Below are 19,139 nucleotides of genomic sequence, written 5' to 3' on the forward strand. Positions count from 1 at the left end.
AAAGAACAAAATGTTACAATTGATGGATCTGTTTGGGAAGAAATAAAAATAGGTGGCACACCTGCAGTTGGCCTCTCCAAGGCTGGCATATATGCCTGGATTTTGTACAAGCAAACGACAGGAGAAAATATCTCGAGACAAGGTTGGCTATCAGAAGAACTTGGCGCCGATTTTCGAGAAGCCCGTGAACAACCAAAAAAGAAAAAAATAGGATCGTTGCCTAAGTCTACTACCGATACTTATAAACGTATGAGATGTCAAATAGGATACTGTAAAGAAAATAAAACCAACAAAATCTAAATGTAAAAAATATGTTTGCGGAAAATGTACAAATGTACACTTATATGTAAAAAATGCGATGAACTATGAATTAAAAATTTGTATTTTTTGCTTTTGTAATAGAAATGCTCAACATACTATTTTGTTTAATCATAATAAATTTAATTTGTATTTTTATTTCCTTCCTAACATCCATATTTCAAACATTCAAGCATGAAACATACAGTCGGGTCATTTGACCCGCTATGGTAGAAATAGGTATATATTAAGTCTTGGTATGATTAGTGTTAATTTAGTTTATGGAAAGGGGAGGAAATCAGACAGATAAGTTGATATTTTAGGTTTCTTTGGCAAACAAACATCTCTTTTTCGATTTGAGGTTGCTTGGTTCCAACAGAGATTCCATATCTGTAAGTCATTTTTAAACGCGAATAAATTCAATATCTTTTTTAAGGTGAAATGAAATCGATCTTTCTCTTGATTATTATCATTATCATTCACTGCTCAAGCGAAGAAAAATCAAGAGCGGGCTTTGTTCTGATCAAAGGTATTTTGGATTCGACGTTTGAACTGCCAACAGTGTTGAGCAGTTATCGAAGATTGAGAGAGAAGGAGGTTTAATAGGAAATTTATTAAAGACTTCATGTTGTTACCTTTGGTTCCTTGCGAAAGCAGGAAATGATATTCTGAGATGATTTTAGTTCTCCATCTTCCAGGTGTTTTAATCCTTTATCATCACTTATAACTTCTAGTCTTAGCAAGAGAACTTCAAATGGAACTCGAACCACTCTCAATTAGTGAATAATTACTCCTCTGCTGATTTAACTCAACACTCAATTAATCAGCTAGTAAACACCTCAGTGCCGAAATTCAATTGCTGATTGGCTGGTCATCCATTTTCAATAAAAGTTATCAAGAAATTTCCGTCGAAACTGGCAGTCCAGTCAAGTGCAAGTCGATCTTTCTCTTGATGATGATAATGTAAACTAACGTTGATCTGAGAATAAAGTCTCTTCCTGATTTGGAAATTCTATAGATAGCCCCGTTCTATAAAGTTACTTTAATAAAACAAAGTGGTATAAAATTGTATATTAACTGTAATTCGTTTCTTCTTAAACTGTTAGACACATACACGTAAGTATATGATTCGCTTATGTTATTTATGATTTAAAATTAATGATTTTTTTTTAATATTATTAAAATAATTATTTCCATATGCTTACGGCTAAATTGTCTAATTTAATTAAGATTATTTTAATTATTATTATTTTTTATTTTTATTTTTAATTTTTGGAGAAAATCAAAAAAAAAAAATAAATTTTAAAATAACAATCGTTGGCTTAAAATTTAAATATTTTTTTCAAGTATAAAAACATTTTAAAGCAAAATTAGCATTAATGTGTTTTCAAGAACGCTTTCAATGAATTTGCACCAAAAAAAAATTCAAAAAAAAATTCAAAAACATACTAGTGTGTATGTGTGCACTCTTTTGAAGCCTGTCTAATTTATTCAAGCGCATTATAACCATAACGTAAAAAAGAACTTCAGTCTCAACATTTAAATGGCTGCGTTCATTTCGAAAAATCATACAATAATAAGGAGATTATGAATTTATATACCTACATATTTCTTAGAAAATATTTTTGTATGAGTAATCTCGTCCTATACATAAACATGCATATATCTCTGTGTAAATATGTATGTATGTATATAGCCATTCATATTTATATGTAATTTCGCAGTAAATTTTTATTGTTTAACCTTTAAATGACTTCTGGCTTTCTATGCTATAAACTTATGTATATTTCTATGTATGTACTTATATATGTATGGGTGATGTGTCTATAAGCTAGCGTAGAAAAATATATAAAAACCTAACCAAGTAAATTATTATTAAATTTCATATGTATACTAAAATTCGAAAAGTCGTAAATTAAAATCTACATTAAAACTGCTTTCTTTCTTGTATTTTAGTCTTTTTTTTGCTTAAAGAAATGCGTATAACATATATAAGTATTACGTGGTATCATATTATATCAACGACAGCGCAATTTGTTTCGATAATGCGAAAAAGCGCAAAAATAATAATCATTTTCATGCTAATGTGCTCATGCATGTGTGTGTCTGTTTTCCGATAAGTACCGTAAGTATATGATTTTGCTTGAAAATTCAAAGTATCTCATAACTACATATTACTTTCGACAGCAGCACGTACAGCGCCTATAAGTATGCAAAAAAACACTCACACACACAAGCTAATGTAATATGAAAGTGTGTGTAGGTATGTGAATGTGTGTGTGATTGTTTGATTGTGTGCTTGGATGTGTGTTCGTTATTATTGAAACACATTTGATCTACCACAGCAATGTTTATCTAATAAGTCTACAAAACGGGTGTGTGTGTATAATATGCATGTGTGGGTAACTTCCAGCAGCAAATATGAGCATACATGTTACATGTCAGGGTGATACAAATTGTGGAGAGACTTTTTTTCAAACTATATCCAGTATTTAGTGATCAATAAACCTTTTTTCGAACTTCGAACTTCGTAAATTTTATTTTCGATACGGTTTCAATGATTCCGACGTAAAATTTTTCGATCGAAATGGATTCAATGATTAGGACCAATTTATATGAAATATGACTTCTATTACCAATTCAAGAGTTCGAGTTTTTGGAGGACTTCGAGTTATAGAAGTTTCGATTTTGGAAGCTAACTTCGAAAATTGGCACATATTTCGCACGTTTTTAACTTATGACTCCATCTTCCACAAAAAAATTAGTTTGGTCCAATACCCAGAAATTGAGATAATTCATCAAAATTTTGGTAAATTTTTAATTTCAAAAGTAATTATTTTCTTTTAACAATATCTCAAATAACGGCAAATTAATATTAGAAAAAATTAAGATTATTAAGAAATATTTATTTAATTTTTTTTTTAAATATGTCACCCTAATGTTATATATTTTCTACTGCATGCATGCGCTTTAGTTATTTGCGTTTTTTGTTAGCAATTTCGTTCGATTTTTTGTTGGTTTTCATATTAGCATTTCTTGAGCCTTATTGATAACATAGCTAAAAGATTGTATATATTGTTAAACCCAGTGGGTAGAAGCTTTCGAACAAGAGTTTAATGGATTTGAATATTTCCATTTTATAAAAATGAATTTCTACTGTATTTTTTCATAATTTTTTAGCATACTTTTGGGAGTTACTAGTTGAAGAAATTGTCATTTAGTCACTCAGTAGTTAGAGAAGCAAATTCGGATATTCCACCATAGTTTATTTAGAAGGTAGGTTAAAAAAATTCACAACTTCTCAACAAAGACCCCACGAGAATTGCTCACTGTGCATACAAGTGTCTAGCTAACCATAGACATTTGCAATTTATTTGTTTATACTATGAGTTTTTCATCTGCATAAAACATGAAAACTCAAATTGAAGTCTATTCCCCCACCAACAACACTCAAACACATTTGCACAAAATATAAAAAAAAAATAAGAAAACAAAAAATATTTTGACCTGCTGATTGTAGCGAAAAAGACAAGCAAAAGTTGTTTGTGTATTTGGTGTTTGTATTTCATTTGTTTGTGCTCGTGTTTGTTTGTCTAGCCGAAATTTTGTCGAATTTGTTTCAATATGCTTCCAACTCTTGGTAGCAATCATCAATTTTCACAGTTATGCATATTTTATGTGAATATTTACAACAACAACAAGTCAAATATTTGGATGTTGACAAACACACACATACTCATACACACTTACATACACTTACAAATGTAGACTTATGCGCTTTTTGCTATGATTACTCCTTCAACTCATTGTGGTGTGGTTGTGGTGGTGGTTCGACATGGCGTATGATTAATATGAGAATTTTATGATTTAAACTGCGCTGCTAATGTTTGTTTACTGTTTCTCGCTAACCTACATATAACGGTAATTGATTGCTTGACTGTTTGATATCTTGAAATATATAAACCTAAGCTTTCTGTTTTGTGACTTTGTTTTCCTTTCTTTGTTTTGTGATTTAGCCAACTAACGGTATTGATATGTGTTTTTATGCTTAACGGATTATTACTCACATTATAATTTCGCAAACAAATCAGTTTGATGTTTGCTTGACATGGCAGTTCACAGTTTTCCACATGTAAATGTAAATGCATGTAGTATTCTTTAAGCCTTGTGTCAATATTAAACGACACATTACAAATTTTCGAATAAGTTAAGTTTATCATAATCCTTAGTATATATGAGCAACCACCAAATTCATGTATTAAATATATCTTCGAAAGTCAAGAAATTCAGTTTTAATCCGAATTATTTTTCAGAAAACCAATTTTTCAGATTTAAAAAAAATTAAAAAAAAAATCGAGATTAATGCAGACGTTATCGAAATATGCTCAAAAGTTAAAACAAAAAAATATATTGGAAAAAATTTCTCTTCGGCTAGACCTTCATTGACAAAGTAAAAATAGATTCGTTAAAGCCAATCGGCTTAGTAAATATCATTTTGTTCATCTATGGGATCTAATTGTAGATGTTTACCGATTTTCGATATCGAATCACGTTCTATTAAACGATGTATTCTCACTTCATTTTGGTTAGAAATTCGTATTATGTTTAAATTATACCAAATAAAGTCAAAAATATGGATTATATTGGTTATAAGGAGGTTATAGATACATTTGAACAAACATATAATATCAATCTAAATATTTTGATCTATCATTAAAGAGAAAATAGTTGCCAGATCTACTTAAAAAAATATTATTTCGATAAATTTCTTGATATATTTTTGCAGTTACGTTTCGTTTCGTTTGATTTAGAAAAATCAAATAATCGGACAAAGATAAATTTTTCGAATTTCGAAAATTTTCGAATTTTGAATTTTTCATTAGTTTTTCGAATTTTTCGACAAATTTCTTGATATATTTTCGCAGTTACATTTCGTTTGGTTCAGAAAGATCAAATACTCGGACAAAGATTTTTTCGAATTTCGAAAATTTTCGAATTTTTTGAAATTTCATTAGCTTTTCGAATTTTGAAAATTTTTCAAATTTCGAAATTTTTGTATTTCGAAAACTTTCGAATTTCCTAAAATTTTCGAATTTCGAAAACTTTCGAAAATATTTTACTTGAAGAATTAGTAGTTAAGCTCGCATATACATATTCTAAATTAAAATAATATTTAAATATTAAAGTAATACTCGCCAAATAAACTTGTTCGCATGTAAAAATTATGTCATGACATTAATTTCTAAACATGGCGCGATGGCATGTCATTAAAATGCATGGTACACCAATAAAAAAGAAATTTCGTATGTGCTTACTTCGTATGTATGTACTTAGAATTAATGTTTCGCGTAAAAAATTACAAAAATCTATTATGAACTTAACTAAGCTGGCGCGCAGCTGCTCAACTGCCGTTACTCTAAATATAATATATTGACTTCGTTTAGAGTTTACATTTTCGTTCTTTTGTTGCTTATTTTGTGTTGTTGCTTAACATTTTAGACTGCTGCTTTATAATCTAACTGCCGTAATGCCCTGACTTAGCACATTAATATTTTTTTTCCGCCGGTAATTTCATCAAATATTCTCAAAATGTCGTCACCTTGCCCAGTCGCATGCCGAGCAATTTGCGCTGCTTCTTCGCACTCAATTTCGTCCAAATGGTGCTGCTGCCCTCGACTAGCAGAAACTCATCGCATAAATCATCCGGCTCCTTGGTGTAGTGGAACTCCTCGCAATGGAATTTCTCCGAACGCGAATCGCCCGAAACGAAGCCGCTTTCCGGGCGTGAGAGGGAGGCGGTGTGCCAGGGAAGCTGTTGGAACCAGCGTGCCACTTTCGCTGTCGATGAAAGCTATAAAAGCGGGTGAGAGAAGATTATGAGTGTGTGTGTGAGTACAAAAAATTAATAAACAGAAAATATTAAAATACAACAAAAATATATTATATGCGAGAAACGTGAGATGAGTACTGAAAGGCGGATATGAATATTAAATATTACAACAACAATCCATCGTTGTTGTAGCGTAAATGTATATCATTGATTTTGCTCCAATCTCTAAGCGCCTAAATCAGCCTAAGGGCAGCGCGGCTTGCCACTTTGCCATCGTTTATGATATATTTGCTGACAATTATGGAGTGCGTTACGCCCACTTAAGCTAACAATGCTTGAGCGCATGTTTTATTCCGGTTTTTTGTCGCTTGCCTAATTTTACAGAAGTCTCATAAACCACTTTTCTTCTTTCTTCTCATTTGTTTTGCTTGCTGCTCTTCGCTTGTTTGCCTTTCACCACAGCCAGCGACACTTGTTACTTATCCACTTCGCTACCTCAATATTTATACCCTGTTCTATGACGCCCGCAAGTCGTGTGGTTCCTACGCACCGCGTTGAGTCTCCGGGCGACAGGCAAGTGATAAATTGTGCCATTATGGCCTGGGAGCCAAAATGAAAAAAAGGCGCGAGTGCGGTAATTGAATACCGAAACAGAAGACGTGGCTTCCAAAAACGCTGAGGCACACCAACAAGCAGACACATACAGATACTCAAGCCGGTAACTGAAGCCCCTGTAGCAGCGCGTGTGTGGTTTGGTAAGAGATCTGCCTTAATTAAACGAGTTTTATGTTCCTTCATAAAATATTGCATATCCAGGCAAACATAAATATTGCGCAATGAAAGAGCATTAACGATTTAAATTTCATTTTGGGTTGCCGCCATTAAGCAATTTGTCCTTAATTGTGTGTGGAATACACATGAGGGGACATGTTTGTACATATTTAATATATATTTTTATAGATACATATTTACATATGTGTGTAGGCGGGGGTATGTGGAGAAGCACAAGTGTCGTTTGTATCTTATTAGCAAGCGATATCATCATTTAACAAGAATAATGACTTTGCACAGTAATCTTTGATTTAGTACACAAATTTAATGTCTTAGGCAGACTGCGGACACTTTTACTGCAAATCTTTTTATTCGCAATGTATTGCAGTGTTATACCAGTGAAAATTCGAAATATTTGCTTTAAATGAGGAATATTTAGATATTATAAAAAATATCAAAATTTGAAAAAAAAATAGGTTTCTCTTATTAAATAGTGCAATATGACCGACTGCAACGAAATTGTGTTACGCAACGAAATTCCGTCACGCTCGTAGTTTGCAACATTTCATCATGATGAAAGCGCTACCGATTTAATTAATGGGCATACACATTAAATTCCTAGCGAATTCGTTTTCGATACGTTAAACTGCTTTACCACAAAGTGAGAACGTGAGACTGTTTTATCGACCTTTATCGACAAATGCGACTCTGCTTTTTGTTTAGTTCCAAAAAAAAAATAAAAACTGACCTCCTCGTTGATTGAACTTAAATTTACTTAAATGAAGGGATCACCCCCTGTTTTTTATACCCCTGTTTAAGTGATGACTTTACACATTTCCTTTCATCCAGTTTGGTCCTGGATTGGAAAACCAGCATCGTTTAACTATTGTGAAAATTCTTCCAAAAAAGTATTTAATTCGCCTGAGGCTCTTTGAGAAAATTCTTTTATTTATTTTTGTTAATCGTTTTCGTCTCTTATCTCTAAAATACCCATTTAAAATATAATAGTCCGCCATCAGTAATTGGTTACATAAAAACTTCCAAATGGTTTATTTCTTTTCAATTTCCGCATCTCACTCAGCAACGGATAGATTCTGAAGAAAATTTTCCATTTTGTGGATTCAATGATTTCATAATTAGCGACATCTATTAGCCGCGGAATATATTTTTTCGAGTCGGTAAGTGAGTTCACTTCTATCGTAAATTTTATATTCGATACGGTTTCAATGATTTCGACGTAAAATTTGTCGATCGTATCGAACCATTTTTCGATCGAAACGGATTCAATGATTAGACCCAATATATTTTTTGAACTGTTCGGTATAATAATTTTAAATAGACATATACATATGTATATGGTTTAAAAGAAGTATTAGATTGCCACATGTTTCAAAGCTTAAAATAAAAAAAAAAATAAATAAAATATAAAGAAATATTTTTTTTTAAATATAGACATCGTACTACAAAGCTTAGATAATTCATAGAATTTTTAGAAAATATTTTTAGCAGCATTGTCACCTGTTTTACATTTTCATTGTAAATGAATGTAATTTTCCTATAATATGCTGAAGTTATGAGTAGCCTTCAGAAGAATTTGTAAGGATTTGTAAAGAACGAATATGTTCAAAAATATTATTGCATTTCGTAAAAAATATTCAAAAAGCCCGCCAAAATCTCCAAAATATTGCAGAAACAAGAAAAGAGCTTTTTTACTAAACAAAGATAAAATGAAATCAAAGCTGGGCAAATTTACGTAAAAAATGTGTATTAATTACCAATTAATAACCTATGAACACTTGTACCAATTTTGAAGTAGGCAGTTTGTTCGACGGTGCGTATACGCAACATCTTGCTATGAAATGTGATATGTATTTGTCTATGGTTAGCTTGTTACTTAATTTTTGTATTTGGCTGTGAGAAATATTCAAAGTTTACTACATGGTATTGCCCACAAATAATTATAGACTTTTTAGAAAATGTGTGCATTCATAATAAACATCTAAAGATTGCCTACTTTTCGGCGCATTAAAAAGCAAAAACAGCACTTACGAGTGTTCACACTTCACTAAAAGACAGCATAAAAAGCGCATACGCATTTGTTGCGAAAACCTAATATTTTATTATTTTATTAATCACCTATGAATAATGTGACAACATTTTGAAACAATTCATTAATTTATTACAAATCAGTAATATTAATTAGGTGCCTTCGAAACTTCTATGCATATTTGGGTATATTACAAGGAAAATAACAATTTGCTTATGCAATTTCATTTAGATATGAGTGTTATACATACTAAAGCATCATTTACTTGTATATTTATACTGGCTATTTAATATAATATTATTTCAAAGGACTTTTTTTGTGGATGATATGTAGCTTTAGAAGACCGTAAAGAGAAGTAGATATTTAAATTATATACATGGTTATATATAAGCAAGGGTATTCAAAATACGTTTAAAATACTTAATTAAATTAATTGAGCTTCATTTATTGGGTAGCGTTTAACGAAATTTATTTTTTCAAGTTTTTATAGTGTTCTCTTTTCATAATAAGTTTTATAGTATTTCTGTACGTATGTATCTTTCTAGGTATTAGCATTTATTATGCCTTGTGAAATTAACACGTGCTAACAATTGCTTTAATTATAACAATGTGAATACTTAAACAACTAATTGGATGCTAAATTATATAATTATGTACTTATGTAGAATTGCTTTCAAATGTATCCTTAACAAGTGGGGAGTGAAGCATTTGTAAGTTATGATAACTTTCGTTAATTTTATTCAATTTGGTATACATAATTGTACATTATATGAACTATGGACCGATTTATTTACTAAATCTTGTATTGTATTTTGAAAAAAACATAATAAAATAGAAAAAAAAAACACCGAAAATTATAAAATATTTTGCAGTTGTCATTCACCAAATTAAAAAAAAAAATTGCAAATATTCAAAACTGCGCTGATTTCGAAGGAGAATAATTTCTTGGAAGCACGAGAAAGTTTCACAAACAGATTTTCTGGTTAATAGAAGCGAAAATTGTTTTTAAATTTGATTGCCAATCTCTGGTTCTAAAGTCAAAAGTGATTAAACCTTAGAAATTGTTAATTACTGAATCGAACATACAACTTGTATAAATCTCACAAACTTCCGTAAAAAGATGTAGAATTGGATTGGATTCGAAATTTAAATGAAATTGTTTTGGCTGTTCTTGTAAAAAATTCAATTGAATGATATTTTGTTGTAATTTGGCAAATGAGCAGAGAAGAAGAGCAGCGAATCGAAGACGGATTTATCTTAAATCTATGTAATATATCTTAGTGTAAGTACAAGAAAGGATTCAAACTAAAGAGGAACTTTAGGAAATAGGCATTTATTAACGTGATTTTTAAGGTCAGACCACAAAAAGAGAAACAGCAAATTTTAACATTATTCTCATAAATTTTTCCTTATCAGATATTCTAGTCAGATATGACCTTCGCAAGGAACATATTTCCAAATAACCCTAGAATTTTTTATTAACAGAAATAGATAAAAAATACGTGAACAATATTTTTAATAAATTTAATATTTTCGAAAATTCGAAATTAAAATTTCTAGACTAAGACATCTTTTCAAGTAAATTCAGGGAACCAAAGGATTTTTTAATAATTTTAATAATGACAACCAAATATATTGTGAATTGCTTTCGAAATTTTAACTTCAAATATTCGAAGTTGAAAATTCAAACTATACTTAAGTTCGAAAATCGAAATTATATGAATCATATTAATTTATTAAGATACAGGAAAAAATATTTTCGCTATTTTAACAACGAAACTTCGAAATTAAAATTTATAGACGTATGATATTTTTTCAAGTATATTAGAGGAATCAAAAGATTGTTTAATAAATAATAAAAATAAAATAAAATACATGAAAAAATATTTTCGATATTCGAATATTCTATATTAAAAATAAATATATACTTAAGCTCGGAAATCTAAGCTATTCAGAAAAATTCAATTTATCTAGAAACATGAACAAATACCTTCGAAATTTTAATATTTGAAAATTCGAAATTAAAAAATATTTTCGATATTCAAAAATTAAAATTTTAATTTATCTAGAAACATGAAAAAATACTTTCGATATTTTAATTTCGAAAATTTTACATTAAAATTTCTAACCTAAAGACATCTAATCAGTTAAACTCCGTCAATCAAGGGATCTTTTAATAATATTTTTTTTAACAAAATACACGAAAAAATAGTTTAGATATTTTAACTTCGAAAATTCGAAATTAAATAAAAACTTTATTTAAGTTCAAAAATAAAACTATTCGAAAAAAATTAATTAAAACGTGAAAAAGTATTTTCGATATTTTAACTTTGAAAATTTGAAATTACAATTTCTAAAGTAAAGATTTTTTTTAAGCAAACTCCGATAATTAAATGACAAAATTAAAAAAAAAATATTTACACGAAAAAATATTTTCCATATTTTAGCTTCGAAAATTCGTACTTAAGTTTTAAAATCGAAACTATTCGAAAAATTTTGATTTAGTTAGAAACATGAACAAATACGTTCAATATTTTAGCTTCGAAAGTTTGAAATTAAAATTTCTAAATTAAAGCAAATACTCTTCGGTGATTAAGGAATTTTTTAATAACACAATTAAAAAAAAATAAACTATTTGAAAAATATTTACGATATACTAACTTCGAAAATCCGAAATTCAAAAAATCTATATTTAAGCTCAAAAATAAAACTATTCGAAAAAATAAAACACAAAGCAAAATGAAACATAACGACTCGATACTGATTTTTATTATCAAAAAATTTTTAACAGTTATATATAGTACATAGTTCGATTGACTTCAAATACATATTTTAACTGCTCAACAACTAGTATAATTTTACATTTTCCATATTAATACTGTAAATTAAAAACGAAATTACAAAACAAGCAAAAAATTTTATTTATGAATTTATGATATTCTCTGATGAATAATATATATATTTTTTATAACTTTTTACTCTTTTTAATTGGACTAAGACTAGAAGATATGAAATTTCTTAGCGACGGAAGAATTTATCGCATCATATACATATTGTATGGACTTATAATAATACAAAGTAATTTTTACAAACTCTAAATTTGAGCTCTATGTATACTACATTAGTGTTAGGGTGATCCGTAAATGAAAGATTATAACTTTTATAATTATTTCTTAAAAATTTATTTTATATGAATATTTAAGATTTATATTTTGTTATTGTTTAAGAGTTTGGTGACTCTTAGAGACGTTTAGAGTGTGTCGCTCAGGATTCAATGTTCGGCATATAATATAGGTTATAGTATAGGAATATAACTTGGTGGTCGGTGCCCAAATTTTATACTCGTATGTGATATTTTCGACTATATACTATAGTAGAGGTTTTAGTTACAAACTAGATTAAAAAAAAAAGATATTTTATTAGGTCCTTATTGTAAAAGTGAGCTTTGACCCTTGGTGGACACGCCTACATTGCCTTCAATAACAATTCAAATTAATATTCGATATATTTGACTATAGTAGTAACGCCTAAAAGTATGATCGGAAGAAAAAAAATTAATTTTTATTTTTTAGAACCACCCTAACATGTATATTAACGCCTTATAGCAGCCATTTAACTGCAGTTTAGCTACTTTAAGAGTTTTATTTATAAAAACCGTTATCTACTACCGTTGCAGCACAATCCACAACGCTGTGCTACAGCTTTCCCACCCTAACTTATGCTCAACTAGATTTCTATTAAGACGGCATCCATGCAGTTCTCTTCGCCAACAACACCACCACCACCATCTCCGCCAACGGCAGCCGACTGTTATTTGGTGGTGTGACGCGCCCACGCGGTTCGTTGCACTTGACTCATAATTTGACTGCGATTCGGCACCTTTTCGCTGGTGCTGCGTTGTATGAAGCTCGGCGTGGCCGAGAGCTTGCGCTGATTGGTCACATTACCCGCTTCGTCGGTCACTTTCAGCATAACGGTATTGAAACGTGGCTCGTTGTTATTGTTATTGGCGCCGGCGCTACGTATGCGCGGCGATGACGGTGACGCTGAGTCCAGTGTCGACGAGGAGCGACTGGACTCACGAGTACCCGAGGGACTACCGGCGGCGATATTGCCATTGGAGGACGTCGACATCATGGAACCGCCGAGTGGTTTCATCAATTGTTCATCGATTAGGCAATTCAAATTCTGATCGATGCTGCTCAATTGTTGTTGCAATGCTTCCACCTCCTGTTGTTGTTGGTGTTGCAGTTGTGGACTGTGCGTGTACGAGTTGCGTGTGAGTGTGCTCATGGGCGAGGGCGTCAGCTGACCCGACAGCATGCTCGGCGAGCTGAGAAAATTGAAATTACCCGCGTTATTGTTGTTGTTCGCCGGACTGCACGACATCGGATTGACGAAGAAGAAGGAATTGCGCGGCGACGGCGTCTGCTGCGCACTGGCCATGGGTGCGCCGGTGTTGAGCGTCAACGCGTTCGTATTGCCGGCACCCAAGTTCAGCGCCTGCAGCCGATTCAAGAGCTCCTGATTGACTTGGAAGAGGTCCTTCGACAGCGCGTCCTGCTGCGACTGCGTTGCCTGCGCGTTCAGTTGTTGTAGCTGATTGCTTATGCTCTGCAATTGATTCATTGTAGGGAATGGACTGCTGCTGCCACCGCCGTTATTCATGCTGTTGTTATTGTTGTTGGCATTGCCAGCGTTCGCCGCCGTGGCGATATTCAAATGTAGCTGCGATTGCTGCAGTGAGGCGGCCGAACAGGGTGGCGTCAACTGAGCGGCGCTGACTGGTGGCGGTGATGGTTGTTGGTGTTGTTGTTGCTGTTGCGCAGCTGCCGCCGCCGCCGCATTGATATTCTGGAAGTTTTGTATATTCTGACTTTGCTGATTCAAACCACTCAGCTGATGACTGAGCGATGTCAGCTGTTGGTTGATGGAGCCAAGGCTGTTGATTTGTTGATTGATGGTGGCCAAGTTGTTGTTGTTGCCGGTGGCTTGCAATAACATTTGCAGCTGTTGGCGTGCGGCGTGTGAGGAGGAGGAGGAGGAGAAGGTAGTGGAAATATTAATTTTTCAGATTTTTTCGCTTTTATTTTCTTCAATGAAGCTTTGCACGAACACAACAACAACAACACAAAACACTTAAAAATAAAACGAATGCAAAACGAAGCGGCGCAAAAAACGAAGTGGCGTAAACGAGCAAACGAAAAGAGGCAGGTGAGTCGAAACATTTGTTATTTTTTATTAAAAAAAAAAATTAATAATAATAACAAACACAGCGGCACAGCGAGTAAAAGCAAAAAAGAAATAATATTTTTTTCAGAGAAAAAAAAAATCCTTAAACATGCTTCATGCAAATACAAACAATATTGACGTCAGTTGCTAAGTGTAGGTGTTAGGGCTTAGGCCCATGCAGTACTCTTAGTGTTTCGAAAAATTGCGAAATATTATAAAAACAACAACAATAAGAAATATAAATGATTACAACTGAGGGAGTACATACCTGCGGTGCCATGCCGATATTGGCCGATGTCAGTCCGGCGCTCTGCTGCTCATTGTAGGCGCCCAGCGATGCCAGATGCTCGAGCAACTCGCGATTCTGCTGCAGCAGTTGCTGTGTGCGTGCCTGAAAAGCGGCCGAAAAATTATTATTATTAATAACACTCAAAACTACTGCGCGTTCTGGCCAACGCTATCTTCAATATCATTTTAAATTAGTTTATAAACAAGTTTATTACAAAATCAATTCGGTTTGATATTAAGTGCTCATTAGTTCAATTAAATCGTACACAACTGTTCTTAATTATTTGAAAAAGAAATATTATTAATTCGGATTTGAGATTTCTATCTTAACATAAGAAAATGCGAATTTTAAAATTCATGTTTTTTTTCAAAATGAGGGCAAAAACTAATCGTTAATTCTAGCTTTGGAAGAATTCAGTGTCTGAATTTCAAATGTAAGTTTTAAGTTAAATGGCAAAATAGTATTTGATGAAACAAATAAGATTAGAGTACATTCTAAACTTGAGTTTTTCTTTTATTCTCTATTATATCGGCTGAAACAATGAGGCAGAAATTTATCTTAACCTACAATCGAATCCAGCATTGCACCGTGTAATTATTTATAGATAAAGCCAATAAAAATAATTCTACTGGAATCCCAAAATATACTGACTAAATTCTGACCGGCGGACAATTGTATTTCCGAACGTCTTTAACGACTTTCACCCACAATAAACCATTAACAATAGTTTCAAGTTAAGGTTAGTATTCAAAGAAAAGCATGAATATTGTGGGATCTCTTGGTCAGATTAAAGATTTTTCAGACCATGCAGTGTTTATTATTAAAAATAATCAGAATGGTGCACTCACCTGCGCTTCGATGCGCGCATTCGTTTCCGATATAAGCTGCTCGCGCACCAACATTAGCTGTCCCAATGCCTGGCGTGTTTGTATGGCCTGCTGCTCCAATTGATCCTTTAGTTTGCTGATCTCATGGCTGGGCGATGACGGTGTAGTGGGTGTATTGTCTTCGTCAGCGGTCTGGAAAAGAAGTGGAAGAGATTAAGTGTGAGCATAACGAATAATGTAAAAGAGCACAAATGAAGTAAGCATGAAGGAAGAGGGTGACTAGGTTAGGTTAATTGGTTGTCAAACGACGCACCTAGGCCTTTGGGAGGCCCATTGTGACGCCACTGGGACTGTAATCCCTCACACTATAGAGTCATCTTTGAACCACCCTGTGGTCTTAATAAATGGAAAAAGTTCACACAATTTGATATGAGCAACTTCGCCCACATCATCGAGAGAATCGAATAGTTGCGATTCTTTTCCTATACAGAGAAGGTGTGAGAAGGGTGACTAAAATTAAATTATTTCTAAAATTTAGATGATATAATTTGAATAAATATGTTTTTGAACTTGTTATAAAACATTTTTTGCTCGACCTTGTAGTCATAAACTAACTATTGGCTCTATAATAATACTTCGGTGTGGAAGTACTGCTCACTTGTTTAATATTTCATGATATTCATTCACTCTGTAGAATTATTTTTGGAATTTATTTTCTGTTTATGGTTATCCAGTTCACTAACAATTGAATTTAATGTCTTCTTTATTACATTTCTTATACAAATATCACGTAGAATTATTGAATATAGCAGAAGTACAATAGTACGAAGGTCATAAGATTCAATTGAATTAAAGCTTTACCGACTGTAAAACTCTGGGTTTCCTTACCTTAGTAGCAATTTTATTTCTGTAGCCTTAGAAAACTAACTTTTTGATTAACTTTCTAACAAATTAAAATAATTTCTCTGAGAAATGTGCTGTATAACATGTCATTTTGGTGCATATTATTTATAGACATGTCTTTGAAGAAAGTGACGTAGTTTTTAGTGGATTTGGTTTTAAGCAAATTATCTACCTGCATTGTTTTTTTTTATTATTTATCAGACAGCTGTTTTCTTTGATCGATAACCAATTTCTAAACTTACTACAGTAAAAGATTATTACTAGTAGTCTAACAACAATCCATTAGAGACCATATCATAGTCGTTAATCCATTTACAGTAGTCAATGTTGATAAATATTTAGTTATCGTCTTCAAATATCTGTAAAAATAAATCTTGTCTTCCAATATAAAATAGTTTTTCTCAGCATAACCAGTATAAGCTACTAGGAACTAGGGGAGATGTATAACCGAACAAGACCTAAACTGAAGCAGCTTATGGGGTTTTGAGGCATATTTCCAAACTGTAAGAAAAACTGCAAATGAGGATTCACAGGATCCATAAAAACACCGGCAACACTCTGCTGAATCAACGATTGCAAGGCTGATCGCTAAGAATAGTTGAGAGGGAGTAGGAAGAGAAGACTAAAATAAGAGACTAATCGAAAATATTTTATGCGTTTCTACTTAAGGGGTTATATACAGTTAGAATTTTCAAAAAATCGATTTTTTTTATTTCATTTTCTTAATGTACATATATTTAAGAATACACACAGAAAATTTCATATCGTTCCGGTGAATATTTTCAAAGTTACAAGCAAATGAAAAATTTGAAAAAGCGTTTCAGGGTGCTTGGAAGTACAAGGTCCAAACTTTAAACGCGTTTTTCTCAAAATGGTGTTTTCAAAGTCAGTGACCAACATTACTCGAAAACGGCTAGAACGATTAGTCTCAAATTTTAACACGACCTTCTTAAATATATTTTTTAGTAATTAATCGAAGATTTTTTTCTCCGATAAATATTTTTTTTTTATAAACAATTTAAGGCCGAAATTTCGGTGAAGAATCGATTTTTTTTTTGAGAAACCGCCATTTTGTCAAAAAATTTTATTTTGCTTATTCCTTCGATTAATTACTAGATTTAACATTATTTTAACGAAATCTGTTTGGTTTTTTAATTTCGGAAAATCCAGTTCCGAGATATAGTTGTCACCGCAAAACGTGTTTTTTGAGAGGAGCTCCTGGAGATCAACTGTAGCTCCTTTTCAAATAAATATTTTTACTAGTACTAAGTCTTAAAATACAATTAAAAGATACCATAATATGTGTATAAATTGTTGGATCAATAAATTAAAAAGTTTTCTCAGAAAAAATTCTGGAAAATTCACTTTTCGGCCGTCTAACTGTATATAACCCCTTAAGGCGATCAAAGGTTACTAATACATAGAGATTATGAATGACTCGCGCACCTGAAGATCACAAAAAATAAGCATGAAAATATTCTCCAAAGTGTGTGTTCTGCACTAATTATTTTTAATGTGTGCACACGAATACCAAAGTGTGGTTACGCCCACCAAAAATCACGGGAGTAAATCAGAGCTAAATGAGTATTTTGTTGTTTCACTTAAGTATTTCTCGTATGAGTTTAATTGCTGACTTATTTATTGCCGTTTGGGTATTTGAAAACACACATCGGAATTAATAATAATAAAAATCGATTTCAAAGCGAGTAAACAAATAAGTAATAAAGTAATAAACAATAACAACAACAACACACACATATGTACATAGACACGCAGACCAGATAGATAGTGCAACAATATTTAAAATGCGAATTTTCACAGAAAATAATTTATCGCATGCGAATTGCACTTAAACAGCCGTTCGCCCCCTGAGGCTTGCGGTAGACCCTCTCCAGCAAGCATTTTTGAAATTTATGATAAATGCGCCGTTAGCATAACTGCATACAATTCACCGATTTCCACTTAGTTATAGAGGATATAAAAATCGCAACGGCATTTCAGCTGAAGAGGCGGTAAAATAAAAATTCCACACCAAATGGCGAATGACGGCGGCGGCGGCGGCGTAGTTTGCGGCTAAATTAATCATAAAAATTTCAGCGTTCAGCATTTGTTCGGCGTTTTACAATCCATCATTTTGCTTGGATAAAATATATGCTTATGTATCTGCTTATACGATAGATGCAATATGCATGATGTGGCCGTCCGGTCGGCGGTTTGCGCCTTTATATGGTTGCTTTTAGAATTTCTTGCTAATTTTGGCGCCGTCTGCTTGCAGGTTGTGCAAAAGAAACGCTTTTAAATTTAGACTAAAAATAAGTTTAACATATGTTAAGTAAATACTTTGTGGTCTAAATGAAATAAAGCAGACTTTTAGAGATAGCGTGATAATTGAAGAGATATATACAAATGAATGTACACTCATTAGGGACGTCCAGAAAATCATGGAAAATATTCAATAATTGTTTGACGTAAATCTTAACCACTAGGCCGCTAGTCATAATGGTAAGAGGTGAATTTGAGAGTAGAATCCAGAAGCGGATCCAAAAAAATTTTTGGGGGGAGGGGGGTGTTTTACAAAAAGTTTTATTACTCAACGTATGTTTAATATAACAGTTCCCTTGCGAAAATTCTTTTATTATAGGACACGTTTTGTCTTGTTTTTTTTTTTGTGTATTTTTCCCAAAGTACGAATTTGACGCTAAAAAAGGTCAAGAAATATTTTCTTTTTATGAAAGGGTGATCAACTGTTCAGAACAAAACTTTCTTGTGGAGGTAAAAATGTGGAAACAGCGAACTACAGCCAAGCAGTTTCGGAATACTCTCGAAGCTTTAGAAGCTGTGAACAAAACGTCTTTTGGGAATGTTTTCAAGATTTTACGCATATTCCGAGCAGAAAAAAAAAATGGAAAAAATCTGCTTTGGAAAAAAATCTTGAAGCTTACT

The 19,139-nt window shown here is 32.3% G+C and overlaps 2 protein-coding genes across 8 annotated transcripts in view; one reads left to right on the forward strand and one right to left on the reverse strand.

The window, feature by feature from the left end:
• LOC128921571 (uncharacterized) overlaps window positions 1-19,139 on the forward strand; it is a 163,703-nt gene that overhangs the window by 79,393 nt on the left and 65,171 nt on the right. The gene's annotated exons all lie outside the window — the stretch shown is intronic.
• Window positions 2,009-19,139, reverse strand: part of LOC105211010 (capon-like protein) — a 301,508-nt gene continuing 284,377 nt past the window's right edge. For 5 of the 7 annotated variants that reach the window (XM_054229555.1, XM_054229556.1, XM_054229554.1 and 2 more), the window contains 3 exons: window positions 15,315-15,485; window positions 14,446-14,568; window positions 11,843-13,955 (listed from right to left, as the gene is read on the reverse strand). In XM_054229555.1, coding sequence (XP_054085530.1) covers window positions 12,756-13,955; window positions 14,446-14,568; window positions 15,315-15,485 — 1,494 coding nt within the window. In that variant the 3' untranslated portion in view covers window positions 11,843-12,755. Of the gene's footprint in view, window positions 6,149-11,842; window positions 13,956-14,445; window positions 14,569-15,314; window positions 15,486-19,139 lie in introns of those variants that run through there. The other 2 variants (XM_054229557.1, XM_011182241.3) reach the window with 1 other exon arrangement.

The sequence above is a fragment of the Zeugodacus cucurbitae genome, chromosome 4, assembly GCF_028554725.1.
Source record: "Zeugodacus cucurbitae isolate PBARC_wt_2022May chromosome 4, idZeuCucr1.2, whole genome shotgun sequence".
NCBI classification, from domain to species: domain Eukaryota; kingdom Metazoa; phylum Arthropoda; class Insecta; order Diptera; family Tephritidae; genus Zeugodacus; species Zeugodacus cucurbitae.